This window comes from Mustela nigripes, chromosome 12 (genome assembly GCF_022355385.1).
Source record: "Mustela nigripes isolate SB6536 chromosome 12, MUSNIG.SB6536, whole genome shotgun sequence".
In the NCBI taxonomy this organism is placed as follows: domain Eukaryota; kingdom Metazoa; phylum Chordata; class Mammalia; order Carnivora; family Mustelidae; genus Mustela; species Mustela nigripes.
In genome coordinates this window covers 3,511,180-3,533,175 of record NC_081568.1, presented here as the reverse complement: position 1 = coordinate 3,533,175, position 21,996 = coordinate 3,511,180, and the positions used below count along the sequence as shown (strand labels likewise).

The 21,996-nt window shown below is 47.3% G+C and overlaps 1 protein-coding gene across 7 annotated transcripts in view; it reads right to left on the bottom strand.

The window, feature by feature from the left end:
- ADAMTS16 (ADAM metallopeptidase with thrombospondin type 1 motif 16) overlaps positions 1 to 21,996 on the bottom strand; it is a 148,379-nt gene that overhangs the window by 121,973 nt on the left and 4,410 nt on the right. For all 7 annotated transcript variants that reach the window (XM_059416848.1, XM_059416846.1, XM_059416842.1 and 4 more), the window contains exon 3: positions 18,655 to 18,980. In XM_059416848.1, the coding sequence (XP_059272831.1) occupies positions 18,655 to 18,980 (326 nt within the window). The remainder of the gene's footprint in view (positions 1 to 18,654; positions 18,981 to 21,996) is intronic.

Sequence of the window (21,996 nt, the reverse complement as noted above, 5' to 3'; positions counted from 1 at the left end):
GCCGTCCTCCTGCGGGCCCGCGACGGCACCAGACCCGACTCCCCGTCCACCTGCGGGCCCGCGACGGAACCAGACCCGACTCCCCCGGCGACGCGGTCCACAGGCTGGGAGTCCGTTTGCCCACACACCCAGCCGTGATGCTGAAAACCTGCTGTCACTGAGAATCATCTGAGTGGTTCCCTGAGTCCTTGCGTCCCACCAAGCTCTGAGTCAGCAGGTGTCAGGGAGGGTTCACGTGTTCACGAAGATTCGCACACACTGCTTGTGCCAGGAGCCAGCATGCCCCGTGCGCGCCCGTCATCTCTGACTTACAGCCCTGTCCTCAGGGGGCAGAACACACTTGTCACTGCGGGATAACGAGGTGGCAGGGGGTCTGCCGTACAAGAAACCATTTGCTGGGATCCTTTTCTTTATTCTTTATTTTTTTTTTTTTAAGATTTTATTTATTTATTTGACAGAGAGATCCCAAGGAGGGACAGAAGCAGGCAGAGAGAGAGGGGGAAGCAGGTTCCCCGCTGAGCAGAGAGCCCGACGCGGGGCTCGATCCCAGGACCCTGAGATCATGACCTGAGCCGAAGGCAGAGGCTTAACCCACTGAGTATGCAGGTGCCCCAGGATCCTTTGGATTTTGTATTGAATTTTGTTGTACCTGAATTTCCTCATTTTCAAGTCAGTTTGCCTTTGATAACCATATTTTCTGGTGGCAAAATGGTAAACATCTGAAGGAATCCTGAGTACGACAATGTCCATCGAGTTCCCCAGCATAGGAAATAGCTGTCCTGACGCAGGGCCTGAGGCAGTCCCTGTGCCCATGTTGGACGTTTGACACCCCCTCTACCAGACACATGACATTCTGGGCAGTTCCTGTAAACGCCCACGACAGCAGAGTCCAGATCTGAGCATCCAGACTGTCGCTGTAACACGGCCACCAGGCACACTCGTGTACGTGTCAGAGCCGCGAGGGGACCACCAGGTTGGGGCCGATCCCGTTCCCAGGCTCACACTCTAGAATCATCACAGGGTGTGCGCTGCATACTCCGACGGTCTTCTTCAGATGCCTTCTTATTACGCTGTCATCAAGAACTTATTAGGAAACAAATACCATTTTTCTTTTCTTTTCTTTTTTAGTAAGAAAACATTGGCAACACCATGGCAAAAGCAGTCATGAGAACGGAGGAAACTGCTCTGCGGGTCTTCCAACAGCCTCATCACACGATCACGCGATCGCAAGGGACCCACTTCCAAAAAACTCAGGCACATCCATCACTTCCAGGGGAACAGAATAGGACAAAACAAACAGAAAGCAACAAATTATGTAGAGACCAGGCCTAGGTCGGTTCCTTCACGGGACCACAGTGGGCTTCTCTCAACCTCACCGGGCAGCCCGCTGTCACCTTTGCCAACCAGGGAGCAGAGGAGTCGCTCTCCACTGTGGCTCAGGGACAGAAAGTCCACGTGGGCTCAGGCAGATCTCTCCCCTCCTCTCCTGCGGCCACGGAAACAGCCCCAGCACCGGCTAAGCGTGGGACCCTGGGAGTGGCACTCAGATTTTTTTTTTTTCTTTAAATTCAATTAGCCAACATATAGTAGTACATCATTAGTCTCAGATGTTGAGTTCAAGAATTCATCAGGGGGTGCCTGGGTGGCTCAGTGGGTTAAGCCTCTGCCTTCGGCTCAGGTCATGATCTCAGGGTCCTGGGATCGAGCCCCGCATCGGGCTCTCTGCTCAGCGGGAAGCCTGTTTCCCCCTCTCTCTCTGCCTGCCTCTCTGCCTACTTGTAATCTCTCTCAAATAAACAAATAAAATATTTTTTAAAAATTTATTAAAAAAAAAAGAATTCATCAGTGGGTGAAACACTCATCACATCACGTGCCTCCTTAATGCCGGTCACCCAGCAATTCTGAATCACACCTTACATTCTTGTGAACTGAGTGGATGTTACTTTTAATCTAGCCTCCTCCATTGCTTTGGATCACTTCCGTTCTCTGCACCAATATCCCCAGAGACTGGGAGGCTCACCTATGTTATCGCTCCCATAACTGTGCTCACGAAGACCTGTGACCTTGAGGGTAATGTTGCAGGGCCAACGCCTTCCGTAAATGCAGCAGAGAAGTACCACGGTTCAGTCTGACCTTCACATAACCTTGATGCTAATGTTGCAGGGCCAATGCCTTCCGAAAACTCAGCAGAGGCATATCATGGTTCAGTTTGACCTTCACATACTTGGAAGTTGTTAGTATACTTTTAGAAATAGGTTTCTGCCCAAAGAGTTTCTCAAACAGATGAATTACTGCTCGGGACAAGGAAACTGAGCTTCAGGTAAGAGAGACGGGGGCGGTGCCACTGCCGGACACAGGAAATAATCTGAGTCACCTGGGACCCCTGACAAGAGCCGACTCATTTACCCCGGCCACTTTTACCGTAACTCGCACACTTAAAGCAATGATGGCTGAAGACCGCCTGACCCCCCCAGCAGCTCCCCCCGCCCACAGGCACCCATCCAGATGCCGAAGCTTGTGGGTGTGGTTCCCATGCCAACAGCCAAACTCCACATGCATAAATGTATGCTATTGCTTCAATATGAACACAGTAGAAGATCAATACACTAGATCTCCTTGGGGTGCCTGGGTAGCTCAGGCAGCTAAGGGTCTGACTCTTGATTTCAGCTCAGGTCACGATCTCAGGATGGTGGGATCCAGCAAAGTGTCGGCCCCCCAACTCAGCAGGGGGTGTGCTGGAGATTTTCTCCGCCTGCCCCTCCCCCGTTTGAGTTTTCCATCCCTCAAATAACTAACTAACTAAATAAATAAATACTTTTAAAAAACCAACCTAAAGAATAAACCCTTGAAATCCCTGCTCAGATCACAGACCTGGTCATTAGAAGCAGCTCCTGCGCCTGTGGAGTTACTCATGTTCGGCTTACTGCCTCCCTCCCCCTAAAAATCTAGCAGATTAAAATATTTCTAAAATGAGGTTTTGTTTTTGTTTTAAGATTTTTATATTTGACGGAGAGAGAGAGAACATGTGCAAGTCGGGGAGAGGGGCAGAGGGAGAAGGAGCCTGATAGGGGACTCGATCCCAGGTCCTGGGATCATGACCTGTGCCTAAGGCAGACATTTAACCGACTGAGCCACCCAGGTATCCCAGGTTTTTTGTTTTGTTTTGTTTTGTTTTGATCAGTATATATGAATGTGTGTTTATGTGTGTGTTTCATTGGCAAAGACAAGGCATATTTTTTCTTCACAAAAGGAACCTTAAGAAGAGAATGTCTCAGGACAGGTTCTCTAAGTTCCTTCCAGGTAAGTCATCACTTCTCGAGTTCCGAGAAGAAAAATTATCACAATGCTCCTGGCGTTGCCTTCCTAGCAATCCTCCGACTGCAGCTTTGGCTCAAACACATTGAAAGGAAATGGCGCTGTTAGAAATACTGCTGTCGTGTCCACGAGGAATGCATGGGGCCCAACAGCGTTGATCTGGGCTGCATGAAAGGGACCAGACACGACTTATGATCTGCGGCTTCTGTAGCCTTCCTTGATTAATTTTGGATTAAAAAATGCTTCTGACATATGTTCTACATCTCTCTGTCTGTCTTTCTGGTTTTTTACTGCTAAATTATATAGTCTTGGGAGCTAAAAAACCACGAGCTATAACAGACACAAGCCCTCCAGAACTCTTAGGAGGAATCATGACCTTCTGAGTGAGGATGTGGAGAACTGTAAGCTGCCCCCCACGCAGGAACCCAAGTGATTAAACCTAAGTGTTGTATATTTAAGGTCTTCTTGCCCTGCCAAGATCCAGTGCTGCCCAGTCAATTAACCTCAGAGGACAGACAGGTAATGGCCCTGGCTGGGAACATGGGTGCTGGGTGGCAGGCCCTCACCTGTTGTGCCCTCCAACGATCTTGTCTCAGAATCCAGGCTCTGACCCTTGCAGATCCTCAGTCTCCCCTTACACAAAAGGAGAATAAAAGCTCTTCTCGAGATGTTAACACAGTGAAATGCAGTAGTACTGCATGCAGTGAATCTGCGCGCAAAAATTCCTGGCGTACAGTCTGTGCTTATCCGCTACCTTCCCTATCTATAATGGGTCCATTTTCACGTTTCACATAAAACCATGAAATTACATCACTGGCGCGTACTTTAACCTACATGTTCCTACAACAACCTAAGTGGTTGCATCCTGGTACACTGGAAAGCAGAGTTTGCCATGGGTTTGCTCCATAACCACACGGAACAGAGGTTGCAAGCAGGCCTTTTCAAAATGATGACACACTGGCACCAGGGTACACAGAGTTTTAGAGGAAAGACAGGTTCCGATGTTCCCCTAAGCTCTGGCTAGGAGTTGGAGAAAAGCAATGGGTGGGCCAGAAGAAAAAAACAGCGATCAACCGTGTTTACAGGAGAGCCTCTGAGGGCCCATGCTCTCCACTCACCAGGAATCGAGGAACCACCGTAACCTAAGAACCACCAAGCAAATCAAAGCCTAAGGATGTGTCTGCTTGTGCAAAAAATATTACCAGAGGCCACTGTCGGCCCGAGCTGAAGATCTGGGCTGTAAGAAGATGACTAACTTGACAACAGAGAAGGTGTGGAGGAAGGTGAATCACGGCACCACACGCACTGGGTGACTGTGCTCACCACAGCAGGGACACGACGGCCATGGCAGCCAGACTCTTCCGATACTTCTATGTCTCTCTGTCTTCCCCCATGTAAGGATAAACTGAGGGTTACGCTGAGGGACTCCACAAGGCTCCCCACATGTCCCCTGTGTCCACAACAGCAGAGTTTGGGCCAAGCCACCGCCTGGAAGAACCCAAAGACCACAGCTTTGACAAAGGATAGATAACAGGGCCGAAGCTATAGAAGGCAGAGTTGGTTGGCGTTGACTTTGAAACCAAGACAAAACCAAAATGACCTCTTGCAAGTCACTGAATCGAATCCATTTCACAGTGCCCGGGCTGACAGTGAAATCCGAGCTGTGAGTAATGGCCGGATGGGAGGGTTAATTTGCAACGGACACAGCGGAACGAGGCACCGCCTCAGAATGCCCCGTGTTTCGCCGTCCCGGTTTGATATCGACGTTCGATCAAATGAATATTCCCTCCTGATCTTGTTACTGCATAAACAGCACTTTCTTTACAGTGTTCGTGTACAACTCGAATGTAATTCACAGTTTACATGGAGCCGAGGACTGCCACTCAGCAACCTGACTTTAGTTTATGGGCCTTTAAGAAACATACACTTATAAATTGCAGTCTGGGACATCATCAAATCATTCCTACTAATACGCTTCCCACTTTAAGACATCAGTGCCCGCATCAGCCCATGTGTTTCCTATACACCTAGATGCACAGACATCCCAGGGACGTGGAGCCTTCCTGCGAGGCTGAAGCTGACTTCAGTTCTCAGCCCTGGGTGCACATATAGGACTCCTGCGGTGAAGCTGGGTTTTAAGTTTTTGAAATTTTACATAAATGTTAAGAAGTGCTTTCATTAGTCTATAGAAAGGTAAACTTCTGCATGACGCACCCTTATTTAGAGCCAGCATGCAGAGAAAACTGTTGCCGTTCAAAGCCCCGGCAGCCCCTATAACCTGGGGATTCAGTTCTTCCAAGACTCTAGCCTGGGACCCATTTCAAATTTGTGGGCACTAGCTATCTTCTGAAAATCTCATAAACCAAGCAGCTCTAGTTCCTCTGGTAGAGAAGGACGTGACACCCACCTCACTCTCCTTTCCAAGGGTTGAAAACAGGGGATTTGAAAGTGCTGGGGATCGGTAGGTTCAATTTTATCTGAATGAGTGAGCCCGTGAGCTGCTTCCCGGTGGACAACAGACCGGACTGCGGGAGGCAGAGGTAGGAAACATGATTGACGTTAGACCCAGAAAAGTTTCTATGTAGTAAACGTAATTACGTTATGTACCAAAGCGATATTCGACATTCAGAATGATACTGAATGGTGAAGGAAAGGCTGACTTACATTATTGACGCTTGAAAGGAACCCACGATGACCTACGTTTCTGCATATGGCTCAGTTACCCGGGACAGCACTTACGTATTTAAATATTGGCTACTTATTCTCCCAAATCTTGCACACACACGTGCACATCTCAGTTGGTCACTGGCCTGTGAAATCACGTAGCTTCTCTTCTGGCTTATTATGCAGCAACCCATCCCTCTCCGTTTTATTACCGAATGAGGACCAGCAACGGGAGTATCACAACTCGCCCTGCTTCAGTTAGAGAGAAACTCTGCAAATAAAATGAGGTTTGTGGCTCCTTTGGCTGCTGCAGGGGCAACACAGAGTCCAAATGTCAGCTATCCTGGGTACTTTCCTCATTTATGAGACCTTATGAAGCACAAAGCAACTCCCAGGTATTGAGAAAGGACAATGAAATGCAGGGGCATAACCCATGATGCTTCTGAAAAATGGCATAAACAATACTGTTGCATTTTAAATCATTTCTCAAATGATATGTCCTTTGATCCTATCAAGTGCTTTCAGTAAGTCACTCGCAAGTTTCTGTATAAATGAAATCTATTCTGATTCTATTCAAGTCTCATCTGTGGGGTTTTGCTGAGCGTCAGTGTGACTCCACCTCCTAGTTCCTCAACTGGACTTGAACCTGCTTACACAGCAATGAGGGCAGGTAGTTGCTGGTTCGTTTAGTAACCACATTTCCCCACTGAATCACGGGGGAGGCTGAGAGAAAAGATCCCGCTCAGCTCCTACTGCACAGCACGCTCCGAGCTGCAGACTGCGGGCTCTCACCCACAGGGCATCTCACCCCATCCTCCTGCAACCTGGTGACTCAGTGTTAGTCACAGATTAAAGAAGGGCACAGTCATGAGCCTCAGTCTTGTAAATGGGAAAAAATCCAAGCGAGCAGCTCTTGGGTGACTCCAATGGCTGTGTCTGTTCACTACATTTCCCATTTGGTTCTCTTAAGCAATCGTGTTATTCTGCTTCTTTCCTGAAAGTCTGTCTAACTAGAGATTTTGCCTCACATGTAGAGTTTGTGTTTTTCTGCTCGTTTGTTTCCCAGGGTAATTCCCACGGCCCTGAAACCGTGGGAGCCCCGGTGCGAGCTCACTAGCTTTGTCCGGGGCTTTAATGGTTTAAACGCTTAATGTTTAAATGTTTAATGTTTAATATTTAATTCATTTGACTTAACGGAGTAGAAATGGAAACTTTTTTCCCCCCTTATTTTACAGTAAGTGCCAGGTTTTCATCCCTAAACGTTCATACAGAATAAAATCGCTGCCTCCAGTGCCTTCAAGGTGGTGGAAGAACACGGTTCCCCAGAAATCCTCGGGTGCGACAGCAGCCCCACACGTCCCGCACCTGAAAACTAACGCAGACGGGTGTCCAAGACACAGAGACAGAATCATGTCCCTATGTTCAAGCAAAAGATTAAAAAAAAAAAAAAAAAAGCAAAGAGGGGGACAAACCACTGTTTTTCAAATTGTACTTTATATAAGTTATATCATATCCCATCACCCAGATGGACTGTAATGTTCCACATTTAAAATTTATTTAGAAATCCCCTCTGTCAGGAGAGAAGTTCCTCTATGGGTAGACCTGGAAAAGTGCTCTCTGACAGGGGGCCTTTCCCGAGACTATGTGAATGTGAACCGCACTGGCATTACTCTTCCTTTCTGGGGAAGCATGTTCCCAGGAGCCCAAGAGACAGGCGTGGGTCCATGTGGTGATTGTACAGGAAACATATGTCTTCCAAACTTACTTAGAACCGTTGCCAGAGAGAGCTTTTCACAGTCACTGCACCCTCTCTCTGGACACAGGAACTCTTGCCGGCACAGACGGAACGACTGTCTACAAGTCTACGGAAGGTCTGTTCATCCATCTGTCCATCCGTCATCCGTCTGTCCACCCATCCGTCCAAACATCCGTCCATTTCTCCATCCACCTGTTCATCTGCCATCCATCACCCAGCATCCTCCCTCTATCCATCAGTCCTTCATCCATCATCCGTCCGTCCATCCATCATTTTCATTCATCCAACCATCCACCATCCTTCTGCCCATCCATCCAAGTCCTTCCATGGGCCAAGAGCACTGCTGGGTGCGGGAGGTCCTCAAAGAATTTCCAGCAACCGTGATCTGAGATGTGGCTTATCACAGGGAAACAAAAACAAAGAAGAAGAAGAAAGAAAAGGAAGAGAAAAGAAAGAAAGAAAGAAAGAGAGAGAGAAAGAAAGAGGCACCTATTTTTTCTCCTAGGGAAAAAAAGATGCAATGTATAACATACTCGAATGGAAATGTAACATGTGATGGAATGAAATGACCATAAGGTCTTCAAGGCAAATATTTTTCCCAGATTTTACATGCTAAAATAAATCACCAATGGCTTAAACTACATTTCATTTTACATGTTTTGTTTTGCTCCAAATTTCTAATGTCTTAAGGGTTGAAGATACGATTATTCAATGACAGAAAATTGGGGTGGTTGATATCACATCATTGCCTACTGAAGTTCTCTGTCATTTTAGTACCACTCTTAATCTAAAGGCAGCCAACCATTTCAGCATCACTGTAAATCTGGTGAGTAACAGCATATGGAACCTTTTTTACTTTTGTCCTAGTTTAATTTAATTTTTGTTTTAAAACTGGTAACTTTTTGGAGCACCTGGGTGGCTCAGTGGGTTGAGCCTCTGCTTTCCGCTCAGGTCGAGTCCCGCATCGGGCTCTCTGCTCAGCGGGGAGCCTGCTTCCTCCTCTCTCTCTGCCTGCCTCTCTGCCTACTTGTGATCTCTGTCTGTCAAATAAATAAATAAAATCTTAAAAAAAAAGGGACAAAGGATGATCACGGTCATTGGACAGAGGAATCCAAACCAGTAAAACTGATACATCCTGGAAGAACAGGAGGATGGACTTCCTGCCTGCTCCCTATGGACCCCCTGTCTGTCCCGTGGTGGAACTCCTGTCTGCCCCACTATGGACTTCCTGTCTGTCTCCCCTGGACCTCCTGCCTGCCCCCATGGACTTCCTGCTTCCCCCCCATGGACTTCCTCCTGTCTGCTCCCCCATGGACTTCCTCCCTGCCCTGTGGTGGACCTCCTCTCTGTCCCCCACGGGATTTCTACCTGTGCCCCGTGGACCTCCTATCTGACTTCCTGCCTGACCCCCCCCCCGTGGACTCCCTGCCTGCCCCCCCCCCCCCCCCCCCCCCCCCCCCCCCCCCCCCCCGGGGACTTCCTGCCAGCCCCGTCTGGACCTCCTGCCGGCCCCATGGGGACCTCGCAGTGCTTCCTGAGCCTGTCAGCCCGCTCACCAGGCAGTAGCAGCTCCAGTTCCCAGCTTACTTGAAGGCCGAGCACACCCCCCAAGAGCCCAGCACCAGCGGCCCGCTCCTGCTCAGGAGTTTGGGCCTCGCTGAGGAACGGTAATAACCATAACTTCTTTGCTCAGTTTCCTCAGCCCCAGGAGCAGTAGCTGCTTCTTACCTTTGTTATCTTGCAAAGCTCTCCTGTTCTCGTTGTAATTTTTCAATTAATATCTGCTTTATGCATCGCCTTAATTCTTTCTTTTCAAGTTGTGTAGTGTCTGTGTGCTAACCGGACAATGATACGGATAACAGTAACGACGAGGAAAAACACAGCAGGGGAGAGGATAGGCAGGATATGGGAGGGGAGGGCGGGCAGTTTTCGAGGTGTGGGTCAGGGAAAATGACATTTAAGGAGCAAAAGACCCTCCAGCTCTGGGTGAGCCTCAGGCAGCAGGATCTTACTTTAAAGAGCGTGATTTCATCTGGCCTCCTCTTTTACTCTCCAGACAGGGCTGGGCTTGCTCCTGAAGAGTCATTCCCCGCAAAAGCAGACTTTGGATATTCTTGTTCTCCAGAAAATGCCAGACGTGGAGCATCCCCCAGAGGAAATGACCCCAGGGATCACGTTCCTTCTTCTCCAGAGAGAACCATCTGGCTGGTTCGGGCAGATCATCCTGCTCCGGTGGTTGTGGACATGACTACCTTCTGCTGATCCTTTCAGCAAATATTCTACTGACCATGAGTGTCTGTATCAGGGCTGCTCTTGGGGTGACGGGGAAGCCCCCACCTCCTGATCAGGGACATCTGGATACTGAACTCCAGCCACAAGGGAAGGCTGTCATCTGTCCTCTCCTCACTGCTACCTGGCCCAGATCGCAGACCAAAGACACAGTTACTATATCCATAAAATCTCTGGCACAAATTCCAACATTCACACTCCTTCAACTGGTTCCTCAGTATGTGAACAAGTAATGGCATCCAGTGTGTTTAGAGAAGACGTCACCAGACGGAGAATCTGAGCACATGGGTCCTACACCTCTCAATCCGCCTGGCTTTGGGGTGCCTGGGGGGCTCAGTTAGTGAAGCATCTGCCTGCGGCTCAGGTCACGATCCCAGAGTTCTGGGACTGAGCCCTGCAGCAGGCTCCCTGCTCCTACGGAGTCCGCTTCTCCTTCTCCCTCTGTTGCTCCCCCTGCTGGTGCTTGCACACTCTCTCTGTCAAATAAATCAATCAAGTCTTATTTAAGAAAATGTTGCCTATCTGGGGGGGGGGGGGGGGGAGGGTCACAAATATCTTCTATGTTTTATTCTAGAAGTTTCACTGTTTGAAGTAATTCCATTTGGCTCCTTTTTCCATATTAGGATCATTATCTGTGTTTGGCATGAAGTCAAGGTAAAGGGTTCAAAAAAATCTTAAAAAAAAGAAAAATCCACCTGGCTTTGAAATACTGGTCATGTCAGTTGCACACCCCTGAAGCCCAGGGTCGTCATCTGGAAAAAAGGGAAGTGGAACAAAACTATGGATTTTATCATTAAAATCCTTTAATCATCTCATTTTAGCTTACAATGAATGGCACGCTAAGAGGGAAAAAAATCTGTGGTCACCTCGAGTGTGAAAGATTTTCTAAATGTTGCCTTGATCAGACACCTCACTAGGTGCAGAGCCCAACATGGGGCTCGATCTCAGGATCCTGAGATCATGACCTGAGCTGAAATCGGATGCTTAACCAACTGAGCCACTCAGGCACCTCTTACTATACTTATTAAGGAACTAGCAAAAACATATATAATTATCCAGAGCTTTCTTTTGGTTCCCCACACTCACGTTTCAATTTCCTAATAACTACCAACTCTAGCCCTACTTCCTCTAAAAAACTTAGTTTTTCTATAATTGTGTTACATACCTCCCAAGACCGACATATCTCCAACCTGGTTATGCCATCACCAGGTTTCCCGGATTAGGACGCTGCTCTTAAAAATTCCTGTTATCTCTTCTAACCACTCCTGTGTTGGTTTCCCCCTTCTGCTCCTGCTTTATTTCCCTGGTTCCAGGGCATTCTTCAAAGTCAGTTAAAAGTCTGGCAATATTTCAGACAGCTTCCGAGGATTTATTGGGTGCTGTAGAAAAGCTCTCAATGACTGGAGTTTCCAGAGACTCCCTGGAGTCTGAGGTTGGGAATCAAACCTAGGACAGTTCAAACCAGGGCCCTGAGTAAGTCCCCAACCAAGGGAGGGAATTCTTAAACACACGCGAGAACTGTGGCATTTACAAGTTTTCCAACATCGTTGAAAACAAGAGAATAATTAGATTTTAGGAGAAGTGACATGTAGCCTATGCATCACGCTTTAGCAGACATGATGCTGTAAGGAGGAAGAGCAAAATCTCACACAGGTTTTGTGCCACGCGTAACTGACAGACTTGATACTCTATGGAGGGCGGAGCTAAATGATAATCCAAGCCCCGAACTTCTTAAAATCCTTTAAGAAAATCTAATCCTCTCATATGCAACAGCATACTTATCTAAAGGAGACTCATTAACGGTACTGACTAATAGGAGTTTTTAAAAATAGTTCCTCAGAAACCGTATTGAGGAAACCATCTCTCACCCAGGGGCACCTGGGTGGCTCAGTCGGTGAAGCAAGCATCTGCTTTCAGCTCAGATCATGATTTCTAGGTCCTGGAATCGAGTCCCGCATTAGGCTCTCTGCCCAACAGGGAGTCTGCTTCTGCCTCTCTCCCTCGCTGCCCCTGTCCCCTACTCTTTCTCTCGCTCACAAATCCATAAATACCTCTTTAAAAAAATTCTGAGTAAAGTATGAGCTTCAACAGAAAATTCAAGGTGTTTGGAATTAGCCATGGAAAGAAATCAGATGAAATGAATTCTAAAATTAATTGTATAGTTATTTGTACCTCAAAACAGAGGTTGAGAAAATATAATATGTTTTTGTTAATTTGAAATGTAAGGGTTCATTGCAAGCAAAAAAATAAATCAGTTTATGTTAACAAGAACTTGGGGATACAAAGACAAGGGAAACAAGGTTTTTAGAAGAGCTCACAAACCTGTGAATAAATGATTATGGAATGAACCCACATATATTTAAGAGAAGCCCCTGCTACAGTATAAAGGGAGATCCTAAGCTCTGAGAGGACCACATGCTGAGGAAGGTAGCCCTGAGATGGAAACTGAAGGAGAAAATCATGACCCCTTATGGGAACATTCAAAGGTGATGTCATGAAAATTCATGTAAATGACTTTGCAGTTCCCTGTATGGCAGCAATACCCTGGTGATGCTGGAAAGCCCAAGAATTCTGTGGTTTGCAGTGCTGGTTCTCGACTCAGGCTACCAAGGCTCTAAATCCCACTCTTCAAAGAGTCATCTGTAAAATGAGGAAAATAAAGTGGTCTTGGGCAATTATCTGTAAAATGTGTTAACAACAGCATCCAGAAGAGACTGACTTCCTGGATGGAAGTGTGAGGGGTGAGGTCATCTGCTCTCTAGTGAAATGATCATTTAATTCCTGAAAATCTCTCTCTCTCTCTCTTTCACACACACACACACACACACACACACACACACACACCACACAGCAGAGCCATTTAAAGTCTCTGTAAATTTTCTTAAAGGCATCAAGAGTGGAGAATCAGCTACTGAATTTAATTTAATCTCAGAAAGAATGGTGGCATTTGGTGACATCTGAGCCACAGTCTAGTCACACACTTCCCCTGCCCCCAGGGTGTGAGGGAGCTCTATGCCAGGCCTGTGCCACCAAGAAGACAAAGGCTCCCTGCTCTGCAAACGTCCATTCTAGAACTACGTTTTCATATAAGCAGGAACAAGCCACCAGCATCTCTCCTCTCCTTAGGTCCATATTGTAGAAGCACTGTATGAGCCGTCATGGCCATGAGAACCAGTCTGTCTCCTACAGGCAGGCCCTACCCTTAGAATGGAAGCTGTAGTCCAGGCCCAGCAGGCTGAGAATAATGAAGCCCGAACAGCCCCGCACCAGCTCTCCTGTGACATACAGGCTGCAGGCCGGGAAGCGGGGCAGAGAAGACCAGGCACCCACACCTTCATCCAGAGCTCCACCGACAGGGAGAGGCAAGCCCTGGAGGAGCAGAGTGTGGCTAGTATCTCCAGAGTTCCTGGAACATGTTCTCTAGCAGAAAACACATTTTATTTCTATTTATATAAATCATATTATTTATATAATATAACATATAAGTTATATTTATTTTATTATATAAAATATAATGTGTTTTTTAGCAGAAAATTATGAAACATGCACAGAAACAGAAAAGTGTGACCCTTCCACATGAAAACAGACAGGCACCGTAACTGCTTTTGAGAGGACACTGATGTGGGGCTTAGCAGACAAATATGTCAAAGCAACTATTATAAACGTGTCACAGAACCAAGGGAACTGCACCTAAAGGGTTACAGAATAAGCGAAATTATAAAAAAATAAATAACCAAATGGGAATTCTGGAGTCAAAAAGTACAACTTCCCGAACGGTGTTAATACAGAAGCATCACGGGTTCAAGCGGCCAGCAGCGAACAGTGGATCTGAAGATAAATCACCGAAGCTCCCAGACGGAGAAACAAATGAAGGGAACTGAGCGCCGCATTAGGTGCACTAATGTGTGAATCACGGGGTTACCGCAGGAGGAGCACAGACACCCACACGCGTCCACACCACGGTAAAATGTAGAAAGACAAAGACAAAAAATAAAATCTTGGAACAATCGTAAAAGAAAAACAAAAACACCTAGCTCCCATGCGCGGCAGAACTGCCGGGAGATAAACCGCCGACTTCTCCTGAGGAACAGCCGAGTGAAGACGCAGTCGGAGCGCGTCGTCAAAGTGCTGCAAGGAGACACCGGCAAGGAAACCATAGCGGGAGGGAGCAGCGCCCCGCTGCCACCCAGGGATCTGCAGCCGGCCGCGCCAAGCCACCGTGAGCTGCGGCTTCGCTCACCGGGACGGCTCGGGGGAAAAAGAGGGGACAAGAGCTGGCCAGGACGAGAAGTCGGAGTCCGCATACATTGCTGGGCGGATACAGAATGGAAAGCTAATGTGGAACGGGCTAGAAATTCCTCTGAATGTTAAACACAGGATTTCCAGAGGACCCAGCAATGACACTCCTGGGTATAAACACGGGAGCAAGGAAACGCGTGTCTCCAAGAGAACCTGTGCACAAGTAGCAGCACGGGTCGCAACAAACAGAAAGAACACAGACAATAGTATCTGTCAACTGCCGCAAAGATAAATAAAAAAAAAATGTGTTATATATGTATAGCAGGTTGTTATTAAACATTAAAAATAATGAATTTTTTAAAAGATTTATTCATTTATTATTTGACACACAGAGAGATCACAAGTAGGCAGAGAAACAGGCAGAGAGAGAGGAGGAAGCAGGCTCCCTGCTGAGCAGAGAGCCCGATGCGGGACTCGATCCCAGGACCCTGGGACCATGACTCAAGCAGAAGGCAGAGGCTTAACCGACTGAGCCACCCAGGTGCCCCAAAATAATAAAGTTTTGATACGTGTTACAATGTGGATGAAGCATGAACACGTTATACTGTGACTGAAAGAAGCCAGTCACAAAAGACCACATGTTGTACGCTTCCCTTTATGAGAAATTACCATATTGGGCAAATCTATAGAGACAGAAAGTGAGATGACTAGGGTCTAGGAGTGATGGGGGTTGGGGGGATGGGGACTGTCAGGGGTTTCTTTCTGGGGTGATGCAGAGTCTCGGATTAGGTGTGGTGAGGCTTCTAGAATTCTGTACAAATAGACTACAAACCACTGAACTACACATTGCCAAAGGGCGGGGGGGATTCTCTATGATGTATGAATTACATATCAAAAATGCTGTCTTTTAAAAAAATAGAACCTATTTGTTGGCATGTCATTAGGCTAAGTGACATAACAAATGTGAGGCTGTTTGCCAAACACGTGGCACAAAGTCCTCAGTGAATTAAGGTCGCACCTTCTGCTACTGTCCTGGGCATCGCTGCTTCCTGCACTGTCACTAACGCAGTCATTCTGGAAAGGCACATGCCGTGTGTCACACTTCACGTGCCTGTGCCTGGTGATCACAACAGACCTGTGACATCAATTAGGTAAAGACTTAAGAATTACACTCACTGCCTTTTTTTTTTTTTTTTTTTTTTTTTTTAAATAATCTTATTTAGTGAAATACGAAATACTTTGAGCCAAGGTACTTGGTGGCAATTATCAGGATGACGTTACAGGCCTTTCTAGGGTTTACGGATGGTACAGTGGAGAAGTCCATGACCTTGACAGATGTTAACAGGCTTTCCTGGGACAGTCTATGCCTCCTCCGCCAGGCGTTACACCTCGATTCTACCGTGAGGGTTCAGCTGGACAAAACTACGCCAGAACCTTACAGAGATGCTGCCCCCTCCCAGCAAGGCAGGGCGCCAGCTCTCTCTGCCCCTCATGGTATCCAGATGTGTCCTATTTCATCCCTGTAGTGGCACTGCCCATTCCCTGCCTCTCTCATCAGACAACACAGGTCTGAAGCACATTCATTATTCGCAAGACCCTTAGGGAAGCACTCATTTTAGTTTTCAAGAATATTTGTTTACTATAAATAAAGCCATCAGCTCTTAACTTTGATGGTGTTCCTCATATTTGTTTTTAAAGAACTACAGCAAAGTGCTTCCCAATGCAAAAGCTGAGAACCACGGGAGAAAACTGTGCATCAGAAAATGTTTGTAAAAATTAGTACCTACCTGCCCATCAGAAATCACATTGTCTCACAACAGTCAACCGTGCTCTCTACCTGAAGGTGTGAAACCCTCAGTCAAGCGATACACTTTAGCTTACGACTTCCGTACTGCAGATAAAACCAGGAGACTAGGATATAGATTTTTATTTTTCTCCCTTCCCAAGGATCTTGTATTCCAAATGCTTTCTCTGCTAGGATCTACAAAGGTGTGTGAGAGACAACAGGTCAAACCAAAGAGAATTCTACGGGCACCTGACTTCCAGCAAATAGCTGGGTCAACCAGAAACTCTGAGAGGGAGAGGAGGAGGAGGAGGAGGAGGAGGAAGATGAGGGAAGGGGAGGGGAAGGGCGAAGGAGGGGGAGGGGAAGGGCGAAGGAGGGGGAGGGGAAGGAGGAGGAGGAGGAGAAGAAAAAAGCTTAATTGAGATGAACCTGGGACTTAATTAGAACCAAAAAAATAAATAAACAAAACCCCAAAGGAAAAAAAAAAAAACACAAAAACACCAAAAAACCCCAAGAACAGTAAGAACAGAAACGGAGCCATCCTCTAATGTAAAAACATGTCATTTCTCTTCATACCTTAAGAGATTTGATAGATGAGCAACTGGGGAGCCATCAACCAAGACAGAAACAAAGGACCTGACAGCTACTCGAGGGATGCTCCCATTCTGTATTTTTATTATCGGGCTAAAGAAAGGGGACTTCTCATTCTCCCTTTTTCTCCTTTAAAATGCCTCTGATTTGTCCTATCACATAGCAAATGCCCCTGAACCCCACAGTCATAAGTGTGGCTGCAATCATTTCTGTTGTGATCATCCACAGACAAAGCATCAGTGAAAGTGGATGAACTGCCTTTGGCAGATGAATGGGGAAAGCATACAGATTTCTAGTCCAGTGACCAGAATATTAAATTCCAGGGTTCATTATCCGAGAAGTTTTGTTTTTTTTTTCTGTTCCTTTTCACTTCTTTATCTCACGTGTAGTTGTCACGTATGACTTGCACCATTAACTCCCATGGAGATCAAAGAGAACCAGAAATCTCGAGCTGCTGCTCCTGGGACAGAGTCCAGGGCAGGGCTCAGCCATGGGGAGGGAGACCTTGGCTCACAGAGACCCCCGGCTTCAGTAAGCCGGGACCCCTGCTGGGTTCACGGGAAGCACCTCGCCCAATCTCACAAACAGATCCAAGTCTACGAGCTCTGCAGGCATGGCACACCTCCCTACAGCACAGATGGCTTCCATTTCCAGTGTGAGCCTTCATGAAAGGAAGCCGAGGAAGAGATCCCCTTCCTTTAGTGCTTATATGAAGAGTTCTAGCCCTTTCATTAAGGAAGATCTGTTTTTCTTGGGAGAACATGGAAGAAATCAGCCACATTGTCTTCAGTCCTAAAATTTATGCTAAATAACCGCCACCGTGTCATTGGCAAAACCCTGTTGTAACCATTCTCCAATCAAAAGCCCTTTACAAATTAGAGTAGACGTGGAATCAACCCACTTCCAATTCCCTTGAAAAGCAGGTGTTAATATCTTTTTGAAAAATTGTAACGAGATTTAGCATTTGCATATACATAGTATTTGAAGGGTCTGGTTAGGAATGCCCCTTCAGCATCCAAAGTCCACACACCTGTGCACAAAATCCTTCTGAGATGCAGAGTCTGAATTCCCTCTTTCCAAAGAGAGAAAGACACTTAAGATAGACTGAAGGCATCTTCTAGAAATGTAATAAATATTCAAAAATTTATTTTCCAGAACTTTACTATGGTCAAGACCTTAAAGGATTTTGGCCACACACATTTGCTCAGCTAACTAAATCATGTCTCATTCATCCGTGTATGACCGATTTATGTACTCAAGACTCTAAGTATCCACTAAGGTTTTCTTCCCTAAAAATATGGAAATATTTTAAGAAAACTAAAAGACAAGGCATTAAGATTTTGGCTTGGGGTAGCCTGAGGAAGGCAGGCATCTTCTCAATGGGGCCAGATGCTCCTCACTATAGGGCCCCAACAAATGGGATCACTGGAAGCTTTCAAGTGATGTTCAGTGTCTACATTAGATACTAAGAAAACGGGGAAGTACCAAGGAATCATTGGTCCCACGAGATTTGGACTGCCTGGCTCTGGATTCATCACCGCATTTGGGCAAACACCATGATCTCTAAGTATGTGATCCTCAACACACCCTTCCAAAGTGCTTCCAAGCACCTGATCAAACAATCCAGCTGGCCAGTCAGTTTTGCACTGTTGTTCTATTTGGAACGAAGACATCTCTGCAGCACTAGCAATGGGCCAGTAAGCTATGGGGGAACCGTCCCCTGGGGAGTTCGTGACATCAGACCTGGCCGTGCGTTCGAAGAGCAATCTTCACGCTGGGGCTCTTCCCAGGTTCTTGTAAAAACAACAACGTAAGTCTGGGCGCGGGCACTGCCGCCAAATGCGCCAACAGAGGCAGACAGACCTATTTCAGACAGCATTACTTGGCGATTTCCTCCTGCTTTTACAGACCGAAGAGATCTGTCCTGCCATGATAACAGAACCAGCTACAATCCCTGAAGGGAAACTGCACCCCCTCCCCTTTCACACACCACGGGCACCCAAGCTGCACTCACCAAACCTCTGCACGTTGAGAGAGCCACCGAGGAGTTTTTGTGGGATCGTAAGGAGCCTTGGTAGAAACAGAAATCCTCGGGCGGGAAGGTGCGCACGGACTTAGTGCCTCCCTTCCCCAGGGTCTGCACCATAAATCCGGGAGCCATGAGGTTGCTGGAAGCTTTCAGCTCCACGTGGAAGTCGTGCCTGAAGCCCTTCAGCCGAAGGTGGAGAGACTCCACCATGAGCGGGGCCAGCCCCCTCCTCCTCCTCCGAGAGCGCGTGATTTCATGGGACACATAGTCTCCATTGTGGTCAACCTCATAGGGAGACACCAGGTCATATTCTGAAAGACAAAGAGAGTAAGGCTGAGTACGTGTGGGGTTCTGGAAAGACTCAGGGAGTCACAGGATGTAATGACACTTCCGCCTGGTAAGAAAAGATGGTAGGAAATTTAAGCATCAAGCTGACCTCAGATCCACACTGTAAGATGCAAACAACCAGAGTCAGGAGTGAAAATCTTCCAAGTGGCCTTTAGGGAAGTCTCCACTGCCCCCAGAATGTGTTATTTCCAATCCGGCAATATCTAGGCACTCCAAAAGAAAACTGGATCATAGGCCAAAGAAAACTGAAAACAGACCTCTAGGATTATATCTCATAAATTTTACTTTGTACTCATGATAACATGTAATCATTCATGGCTCTAGATATTCTTTTAGTCATTCTTTTGTTTTTTTACAAAAATCTTCATTGTGCTGACAAGAAATTTTAGCTTCAAAATACCAACCATTTCTCCGAAAGCAGTTAAAAAGACAACTATGGGGCGCCTGGGTGGCTCAGTGGGTTAAGCCGCTGCCTTCGGCTCAGGTCATGATCTCAGGGTCCTGGGATCGAGTCCCGCATCGGGCTCTCTGCTCAGCGGGGAGCCTGCTTCCTCCTCTCTCTCTCTCTGCCTGCCTCTCTGCCTACTTGTGATCTCTCTCTGTCAAATAAATAAATAAAATCTTCAAAAAAAAAAAAAGACAATTATGATGGACATTCCTTGATGTTTAATATTTTAATAGTTAACTGTTAAATCAAAGAATCCTACAAACCGTATGCAGATATATTCCAGATGCTAATGTTTCCTTCACAGTCTGCTCCCACTGAAACCACCGCCCAACCTCTTCCTGGCCCGAGTTTCTGGCACGTCATTGGAGTTCACCACTCAAGGTCTTCCTCAATGTGCACCATGGTCTCCTGCCCACTCCGATTCATAGTATGCTAGTCAAAAACACATTCAAATACATATTTTTTTTTTCTGATGTCAATAAGGGGCTGTCTGATTGCAGGGCACCCACAGGCTTGCAGGGCATCAGGAGCTGATGATGTCCCAGTGTGGCTTTGGCATACATCCAAGTTGTCTCCCTCTCTGTGGAAAGCACAGAAGGACGCTTTATAGCTCCTTTCATTACAAAATGTGCCGTCAGGAGCCTGTGATAGGCTCATAACAGGGGCCCTGTCCTGCCTCAGGGCGACTTGTTCATTCTTCTGGGAGTCATAAGGTAAAACACAGAGATGACATTTGGTCAGAAATAAGCAGTATTTGGGAAATTATTTTTTTCAGGAGAAGTGAGGTTTTCTCTACAACCAATCTGTTTCAGTGCAGTGTCTGTCCATAGGTCCTTGTGCCGTCAGGGACAGGGAAAGTTCACGTTGGAACAAAGCAGGCAGCCAGCGCCAGTCAGAAATGACCGTGGTGGGTTGGGAGAGGCAGAGCAGGCCTCTGGTGGTGAGGTCCTGTCGGGAGCTCCCCCATGCCGAAGCCGATGGCGGGTGCGTGTCCAGGCCCAGAGGCAAAACTGATCCCGTGGCAGGATAACCAAAGGCTCAGCTCCAGCCTCAGCAATTCCAGGGAGGCTGTGTCCTCTGGGCAAGAGCTTCGATTTCCGACCCCAGGGGCCCGGTCCTGCCATGCAGGGATCAGCAGGTACCACGGACAGCACATTGGGACAGACCACGTGACAGCCAACCATCAAAATCTACAGCGAAGCAGGGCATTTGTGTCCCAGAGGACAAAATGCATTGGGCCTCTTTCCTGTTTTACTTGGGAAACCAGGAAAATGAAACAAACCTGCTTAAACTGTGCGCAGCAGCAGGAGAAAGGGGGAGGCAAGTCAGGGGTTTGCTCGTCTGGGGTAAGCCTGGGATTGCAGCCTGTCCCGGGCCACGCTGAGAGACAGGGGACGCACGCCTGCCTTTCCACCTTGGGATCCCCCACTGCCTTCTGCATCCCCAGCTTCCTGGACCGAGGCGGGAGGCTGGACCGAGGCGGGAGGCTGGACCGAGGCGGGAGGCTGGTGCACGTGGCCTTGCTGCCCAGTCACCATGCCGCCCAGGGCTTTAAGGGGAACCCTCTCCCCCTCACTCCAAGTCCGTGTCCATTCCAACAGGGGCTGTGGAGTCTTCCAAACACTGGCTAATCAGCAAATTAAAACATAAAAAGATGATTACCACTTAAAAATCCAAATTGTTTCCAGATGATATAAGCCATATTCTTAGGACCTTGTTTTGGAGAACATATAACATGCTTCCTTTATCTGGAGGGGACATAGAGTATCTACTCTCAAAATAGTGACTGATAAGGCTCTTTTACATAAACATATACAGGGTCCTATTGATAAACGCTAGACGACCTGTTATCTCAGGGGAAAAAAATAAACGGCCTGCGTTACCGCATTTGCCTATTCCCCACCGTGGCTGATCTCCGGCACCAACGTGATGTCACTCAACACGGAGTGTGGAAGAGCTGCCCAGTAGCACACCTGGACACACGCAGCAGATAAGAGCCAAAAAATGTGAGGGATGAGATTTGCATGTTTTAATTTTGTTTTTAAAAGGACTTATTTCCCTGTAACTTTATACATCTCATTTTTCAGTGACCAGCTCTGCCAAACTTAAAGGAAAGTAACAATCCGCTCTGGAGGACTGGTAGAGGCTGGCCCCGGGCCACCGGCGCCACAAATAGCGAAGCCACACTTCATGACCAATGACAATTGGTTCCGAAGAATGAGGAAGTGAACCTGTGATTGAAGAAGACCCGTTTTTTCAATTTAGTCTACTGATTCTCAACCAGAGTGTTTCCCCTCCCACACCCCAGGAGACAGATGTCTGGAGACATCTCCCTCTGCCACGGAGTGGGAGGGGGACAGTGGTGTTCCTGGGATCTACGGACCCCATCCAGAGAGGCTGCTACAGTCTTCAGTGCACGGGACAGACTCCAGGGACAAAATGGTCATACCGCCGAGGTGAGGGGGTCTGGATTTAGTCCCACAACAGTCCTTTCTATCAAATGTGTATTCTTGGGTATGTGTAAGTGAATG